The sequence below is a fragment of the Cherax quadricarinatus genome, unplaced genomic scaffold, assembly GCF_038502225.1.
Source record: "Cherax quadricarinatus isolate ZL_2023a unplaced genomic scaffold, ASM3850222v1 Contig502, whole genome shotgun sequence".
Classification (NCBI taxonomy): Eukaryota; Metazoa; Arthropoda; class Malacostraca; order Decapoda; family Parastacidae; genus Cherax; species Cherax quadricarinatus.
Window position 1 is genome coordinate 162,501 of NW_027195528.1, and position 8,872 is coordinate 171,372.

At 43.6% G+C, this 8,872-nt stretch overlaps 1 protein-coding gene across 1 annotated transcript in view; it reads left to right on the forward strand.

Moving 5' to 3' along the window:
• Positions 1-8,232, forward strand: part of LOC128693116 (uncharacterized) — a 33,236-nt gene extending 25,004 nt beyond the window's left edge. The window contains exon 3 of the mRNA XM_070080475.1: positions 6,951-8,232. Coding sequence (XP_069936576.1) covers positions 6,951-8,086 — 1,136 coding nt within the window. The 3' untranslated portion in view covers positions 8,087-8,232. The remainder of the gene's footprint in view (positions 1-6,950) is intronic.
• The last annotated feature ends 640 nt before the right edge of the window (positions 8,233-8,872 follow it).

An 8,872-nucleotide genomic window follows, 5' to 3' on the forward strand; every position in this document is an offset into this window, starting at 1 on the left:
TGATTTTTAACCAGGAAGATTAGCCACCCATGATTTTTAACCATCAGGATTAGCCACCCATGATTTTTAACCAGGAGGATTAGCCACCCATGATTTTTAACCATCAGGATTAGCCACCCATGATTTTTAACCATCAGGATTAGCCACCCATGATTTTTAACCAGGAGGATTAGCCACCCATGATTTTTAACCAGGAGGATTAGCCACCCATGATTTTTAACCAGGAGGATTAGCCACCCATGATTTTTAACCAGGAGGATTAGCCACCCATGATTTTTAACCATCAGGATTAGCCACCCATGATTTTTAACCAGGAGGATTAGCCACCCATGATTTTTAACCAGGAGGATTAGCCACCCATGATTTTTAACAAGGATGGTTAGCCACCCATGATTTTTAACCAGGAGGATTAGCCACCCATGATTTTTACCAGGTGTGTTAGCCACCCATGATTTTTCACCAGGAGGGTTAGCCACCCATGATTTTTAACCAGGAGGGTTAGCCACCCATGATTTTTAACCAGGATGGTTAGCCACCCATGATTTTTAACCAGGATGGTTAGCCACCCATGATTTTTAACCAGGATGGTTAGCCACCCATGATTTTTAACCAGGAAAGTTAGCCACCCATGATTTTTAACCAGGAGGGTTAGCCACCCATGATTTTTCACCAGGAGGGTTAGCCACCCATGATTTTTAACCAGGAGAGTTAGTCACCCATGATTTTTAACCAGGAGGGTTAGCCACCCATGATTTTTAACCAGGAGGGTTAGCCACCCATGATTTTTAACCAGGAGGATTAGCCACCCATGATTTTTAACCATCAGGATTAGCCACCCATGATTTTTAACCAGGAGGATTAGCCACCCATGATTTTTAACCATCAGGATTAGCCACCCATGATTTTTAACCAGGAGGATTAGCCACCCATGATTTTTAACCATCAGGATTAGCCACCCATGATTTTTAACCATCAGGATTAGCCACCCATGATTTTTAACCAGGAGGATTAGCCACCCATGATTTTTAACCAGGAGGATTAGCCACCCATGATTTTTAACCAGCAGGATTAGCCACCCATGATTTTTAACCAGGAGGATTAGCCACCCATGATTTTTAACCATCAGGATTAGCCACCCATGTTTTTTAAGCAGGAGGATTAGCCACCCATGATTTTTAACCAGGAGGATTAGCCACCCATGATTTTTAACAAGGATGGTTAGCCACCCATGATTTTTAACCAGGAGGATTAGCCACCCATGATTTTTACCAGGAGGGTTAGCCACCCATGATTTTTCACCAGGAGGGTTAGCCACCCATGATTTTTAACCAGGAGGGTTAGCCACCCATGATTTTTAACCAGGATGGTTAGCCACCCATGATTTTTAACCAGGATGGTTAGCCACCCATGATTTTTAACCAGGATGATTAGTCACCCATGATTTTTAACCAGGAAAGTTAGCCACCCATGATTTTTCACCAGGAGGGTTAGCCACCCATGATTTTTCACCAGGAGGGTTAGCCACCCATGATTTTTCACCAGGAGGGTTAGCCACCCATGATTTTTCACCAGGAGGGTTAGCCACCCATGATTTTTAACCAGGAGGGTTAGCCACCCATGATTTTTAACCAGGATGGTTAGCCACCCATGATTTTTAACCAGGAGGGTTAGCCACCCATGATTTTTAACCAGGAGGGTTAACCACCCATGATTTTTCACCAGGAGGGTTAGCCACCCATGTTTTTTAACCAGGAGGATTAGCCACCCATGATTTTTAACCAGGATAATTAGCCACCCATGATTTTTAATCATCAGGATTAGCCACCCATGATTTTTCACCAGGAGGATTAGCCACCCATGATTTTTAACCATCAGGATTAACCACCCATGATTTTTAACCATCAGGATTAGCCACCCATGATTTTTAACCATCAGGATTAGCCACCCATGATTTTTAACCATCAGGATTAGCCACCCATGATTTTTAACCAGGATGGTTAGCCACCCATGATTTTTAACCAGGATGGTTAGCCACCCATGATTTTTAACCAGGATGGTTAGCCACCCATGACTTTTCACCAGGAGGGTTAGCCACCCATGATTTTTAACCAGGATGGTTAGCCACCCATGATTTTTAACCAGGATGGTTAGCCACCCATGATTTTTAACCAGGATGGTTAGCCACCCATGATTTTTCACCAGGAGGGTTAGCCACCCATGATTTTTCACCAGGAGGGTTAGCCACCCATGATTTTTAACCAGGAGGGTTAGCCACCCATGATTTTTCACCAGGAGGGTTAGCCACCCATGATTTTTCACCAGGAGGGTTAGCCACCCATGATTTTAACCAGGAGGGTTAGCCACCCATGATTTTTCACCAGGAGGGTTAGCCACCCATGATTTTTCACCAGGAGGGTTAGCCACCCATGATTTTTAACCAGGAGGGTTAGCCACCCATGATTTTTCACCAGGAGGGTTAGCCACCCATGATTTTTCACCAGGAGGGTTAGCCACCCATGATTTTTCACCAGGAGGGTTAGCCACATGATCACCAGGAGGGTTAGCCACCCATGATTTTTAACCAGGATGGTTAGCCACCCATGATTTTTAACCAGGAGGGTTAGCCATCCATGATTTTTCACCAGGAGGGTTAGCCACCCATGATTTTTAACCAGGAGGGTTAGCCACCCATGTTTTTTCACCAGGAGGGTTAGCCACCCATGATTTTTCACCAGGAGGATTAGCCACCCATGATTTTTCACCAGGAGGGTTAGCCACCCATGATTTTTAACCAGGAGGGTTAGCCACCCATGATTTTTCACCAGGAGGGTTAGCCACCCATGATTTTTCACCAGGAGGGTTAGCCACCCATGATTTTTCACCAGGAGGGTTAGCCACCCATGATAATCCAATAGAGTCAGTGCGTCATCAGGGACTGTCTGTCTTATTTCGATTGTGGTCCTTTAATCTAGTCTCCCAGGATGCCTCCCACGCCAGTCCAATAGCACCCAGGTACCTACTTACTGCTAGGTAAACAAGGACAGAAGATATAAGGTGACAATCACCTAAGTACCTTTTACTCACGAAATCATAATGACACGATTACAAACAAACCACATCAATGGCGGTGATTGAAATCGCGGCAGGTGACTCGTAAAACTCCAGGCCAGCACGAGCCAGCTGGCCCAGTGGGTTACGCGCTGGCCTGGAGTTTTACGAGTCACTCGCCACGAGTTCAACCCCACCCGTGATATGGTTTACCTATGTACTACCAGGTAAACAGGGACAGCAGGTGTAAGGGAACATAGTCAACATTTCCACTCTTGCCGGGGACTGAACCACGGACACTCAGTATGTGAGGCGAGTGCGTTGGCTACCAAGCCAAGGAACACTTTACCAGTAAAAATTCTTCTGAAAATTAGACACATGTGCAACATCTGGGTATCTTTATTGTAGACGTTTCGCCATCCAGTGGCTTTATCAATACAAATTCAAGGAGATAAATGGAAACCAATGGAATTACATACAAAAGATGAGGTAATCAGTCCCTCAGCCTTGAAGGTGGTGTGAAGAGCACCGTGGTCGTGAAGACTCTGGAACACAGGCAAGAAGACTGGCGCTTATATACTGGCGTCAGGTTGAAAGGGATGTTAGGTAAGACACATATGCAACAGTTAGGTATCTTTATTTCGAAACGTTTCGCCTACACAGTAGGCTTCTTCAGTCGAGTACAGAAAAGTTGATAGAAGCAGAAGAGACTTGAAGACGATGTAATCAGTCCATCACCCTTAAAGTTTTTGAGGTGGTCAGTCCCTCAGTCTAGAGAAAAGCATTGTTCCGTTGTCTGAAACAATATGGAGTTCAAGTGACAGGATGGAGCCTTATATAGCGCCAGGAGGTGAGACGTAGGTCACTAGAAGAAGTAAGAACGCAGATGTTGGGAGGTCAGGTCCCTCTCAAATCCAGCCGTTCTCACTAGTAGAGGTTGTCGAAGTTGATTGCAGGTCTGTACCAAGATACCCTTGTGTTGCAGTGTCTGACAGATTGAACATTAAAATGGTATAAAATACCGACAGGTCGTTAGGTAAGACACATATGCAACAGTTAGTTTTAATGCTCAGGTTGAAAGGGACGCCAGTATATAAGCGCCAGTGTTCTTGCCTGTGTTCCAGAGTCATCACGACCACGGTGCTCTTCACACCATCTTCAAGGCTGAGGGACTGATTACATCATTTTTTTGTATATAGTTCTATTAGTTTCCAATTATCTCCTTAAATTTATATTGATAAAGCCACTGGATGGCGAAACGTCCACAATAAAGATACCCAGATATTACACATGTGTCTAATTATCATCTTGTCAGTATTGCACACCAACCATGTACAAACATTGTTGTACCTACACATTGGAAGCTGACTCGCTGGAGAGCTTGGCAGGGAAGCTGACACGCTGGAGAGCTTGGCAGGGAAGTTGACACGCTGGAGAGCTTGGCAGGGAAGCTGACTCGCTGGAGAGCTTGGCAGGGAAGCTGACACGCTGGAGAGCTTGGCAGGGAAGCTGACACGCTGGACAGCTTGGCAGGGAAGCTGACTCGCTGGAGAGCTTGGCAGGGAAGCTGACTCGCTGGAGAGCTTGGCAGGGAAGCTGACTCGCTGGAGAGCTTGGCAGGGAAGTTGACACGCTGGAGAGCTTGGCAGGGAAGCTGACTCGCTGGAGAGCTTGGCAGGGAAGCTGACTCGCTGGAGAGCTTGGCAGGGAAGCTGACTCCCTGGAGAGCTTGGCAGGGAAGCTGACTCGCTGGAGAGCTTGGCAGGGAAGCTGACTCGCTGGAGAGCTTGGCAGGGAAGCTGACACGCTGGAGAGCTTGGCAGGGAAGCTGACACGCTGGACAGCTTGGCAGGGAAGCTGACTCGCTGGAGAGCTTGGCAGGGAAGCTGACTCGCTGGAGAGCTTGGCAGGGAAGCTGACTCGCTGGACAGCTTGGCAGGGAAGCTGACACGCTGGACAGCTTGGCAGGGAAGCTGACACGCTGGAGAGCTTGGCAGGGAAGCTGACACGCTGGACAGCTTGGCAGGGAAGCTGACACGCTGGACAGCTTGGCAGGGAAGCTGACACGCTGGAGAGCTTGGCAGGGAAGCTGACGCGCTGGACAGCTTGGCAGGGAAGCTGACTCGCTGGAGAGCTTGGCAGGGAAGGTATAACTGACTGATAATCAATACAAAACTATAATTTATATGGGAGAGTCAGAATAGCACAGGTGGTATTCCACAATGGTCACTGCTGGACTGTGGGTCTGTCATGCTAGTTAATGACATAAATGTGAGAATAATTACCAAAAATGATTTGGCAAGACACAAAGAAGATTAAAAAAAAAAAAATTGAATTAACACATTGGTTATTACTGAATTCTTGGCGGCGACGATGGTGAGGAAGTATAAAGCTTGATAACTGTGAAGAATAACAACACACAATACCATAATTGGAATAATACACAAATAACCCACAACACAACAAATTCGGAGATGTTACTGGTTCCAAAAGTTTTCTTTGTTTACTCTTCAGTCGTGCTGTCTGGATGCAATAATTATTTTGGAACGCTAGGCATCTTTCATTTAAGATATTTTACAACGGGAAAACTAATTATCGGGGGAAATTATCAGTGTGTGGTTAATCATCAATGTAGGAAAAATTAACATGATTACAGCAATAAAGAAAAACATTTTTATTATTGGCCGGTATTCTCCCGGTCCGGGTGTTTTCCAAGTAGTGGTGACCCGGCCTGGACTCCCTATCTGGCGAGTGTCTCCAGACTTAAGGCTCCTCAAATTCTGTTCTTTTCCCTTAAAAAATACAAAATAAAACGTTATACCACCTATGTTTATCTGTGTTTTTTTTTATATGGTCGAAATGGTTAACATTTCTGTTGCACTACGTTCCATTTTTCCAATTTCACGACTGTACTAATATAACTCTAGTTAGGACGTAAACTTATTAATTTAACAGTTGTACCACAACATGAACATCTTTGACTGACTTAATCAGTCCATTCCTTGGTCCTCCAGAGGCTCTCTCAGTTACTTCCTTCACCAACACGAACTCTATCATTACACTAGAGACACAGAAGACGGGAAACAAATGTAAATAAGAGAGTGGAGGTCAGTTGCAGTGATGGTGGGGTTCACAACATTATTAAATACATCATCAGACGCCCGAGTCCTGAACACCTAAAATCTATTTACCCGAAACTCGGGAGATATTGAAGCTCCCTGTTATTATTATTATTATTATTATTATTATTATTATTATTATTATTATTGTTATTATTATTATTATTATTATTATTATTATTATTATTAGTATTATTATTATTATTATTATTATTATTATTATTATTATTGTTACTATTATTATTATTATTATTATTATTATTATTATTATTATTATTATTATTATTATTATTATTATTATTATTATTATTATTATTATTATTATTATTGTTACTATTATTATTATTATTATTATTATTATTATTATTATTATTATTATTATTATTATTATTATTATTATTATTACGTTCTTGGGGGTGCGCTAAACAGGTAGTGGTCATCCAGGGCCTAGAAGAACGGGATGCAATCAAATTCATTGCAACTAAGGGTAGGTCTAATTCTCCGGATCGTGAGTCCTTCACTGAAAATATTAAAATGATTTAGATAACTAAGAATGGTTAAAATTCAGTAGGCCTATCCTTGACGAGACAATCATTTTTTCCTCTTATACAGCACAACTCTTGGTTATCATGACCGGCGGAGGCAGGGGATGATATTCTTAATGTAATAGATTAAGCAGTATTATGTTTTAATATGTACATAAAAAAACCATATCCCATACCTTGAGTACATAAAAATATACTATATCTTCAACATACCTCAATTACAGTTTATATGTTACAGTGCCGCCTGTCCCGTGCCACATCATCAACACTAACTACATCAGCTTCGCTTGCATTTACTCCTGCTTCGAGTTCATTGGCTTAAAGGTAGAGATTTATTCCGTGCTGAGCAGGACACCAAAGGCTGCCAATTCATCCCTAGCCGCATGTCACGGCTCCTTCCAGGAGTTAGACATAGACCTGGAGAGTCTTCAACTGGTGGATCAAGGAGATGAGTGTTGGTACAGAGATGCCAGTCAGTCTGAGGCGCTGAAAACCAGACGACTGACTATTACTCAGGACAGTGACTCAGCAGTCAGTGACCGTCACTCTCATCATCATCACCATCACCACAATCATAATCATCCGTTGTTCTCTACTCCTCCGTCAACCACAAGGCCTCATCATCATCACCATCATCACCACAATCACCATCCAGTAATCTCCACGCTGCCGTCTGTCACGAGAACTCATCACCATAATCATCGTCCTGAAGAATCTACACTGCCGCCAATCACAGAGTCGCATCACCATCACCATCCAATGGTCTCCACACCGCCGTCGATGACAGGACCTCACCACCATCACCATCATCACCACCATCATCACCATCCAGTGGTCTCCACACCTCCGTCGATGACAGGACCTCACCACCATCACCATCTAGTGGTCTCTACACCACCGTCGATGGCAGGACTCCATCCCCATCACCATCATCACCATCACCATCCACCAATATTTGCAATGCCATCATTCACAACACAAATAACTGAAGAAGTGGAACACAACACAAATGACCAAGACAAAACTCTACTTGAGAACAATGACGATATTATGAATATTTTGAGTGAGACGGAAACTGCTGCTGAAGACCATTCTCATCATGGACAGTCTCCACCTGAAGCTGAAATTACCAGAATGGGAGAGGATGCGGGAGATTTTGCACGATCCAGCAAAGCAGCAAAAATGAGTTCCTCAGATAACCCATCAGGAACAAATAAAAAATTGCAGATGATCGCCAGTATAGACGATACAGTTGTCGAAGTCCCCGGAGGTCATCCAGGACACCATGGAAGTGACTCCGGCCCATACCCTGAGTCTGCCTCTGGGGCAGCACGATGCATCAGCAATACCAAAGGTAAGATGTCATTGGTGTAGTAAACAAGCAAATCAATTATTTTATATCTCCAGAAAAGGAATACTAAATGTGGTTACTGTTCCTACATTTATATTTTCTACCATGGAATCTGTTTAGTGACTTCTTCTACTGATTGACTTCGAACGTTCAATGCTGGCGGACATTTCTTAACAAGTTCGGAATAGTTTTAGATTCTGTCAGTGTTTCTCATTTTTATGACATAACATTAGGAATTAATTTTTTGTGTGCAATAACTGGGGAATGCTTCTTCTGATAGGCTATAAATGTGTATAACTGACTTTTTTTTCGTCAAATAATGGCGCTCGTGGCTTGGTTAGATACCCGGCACGGGTGAAACGTTGGGCATGTTTCCTTACACCTACTGTCACTAGTTACTAGCAACAACTAGGTACTAAGGTGTTATCATCGTACACCTGCTGTCACAAGTCACTAGCAACAAGAAGGTACTAAGGTGTTAGTCACCGTACACGTGCTGTCACTAGTCACTAGCAAGAAGTAGGTACTGAGGTGTTAGTCACCGTACACTTGCTGTCACTAGTCACTAGCAACAAGTAGGTACTAAGGTGTTAGTCAGCGTACACCTGCTGTCACTAGTTACTAGCAACAAGTAGGTACTAAGGTGTTAGTCACCATACACCTGCTGTCACTACTCACTAGCAACAAGTAGGTACTGAGGTGTTAGTCACCGTACACCTGCTGTCACTAGTCACTGGAAACAAGTAGGTACTGAGGTGTTAGTCACCGTACACCTGCTGTCACTAGTCACTAGCAACAAGTTGGTACTG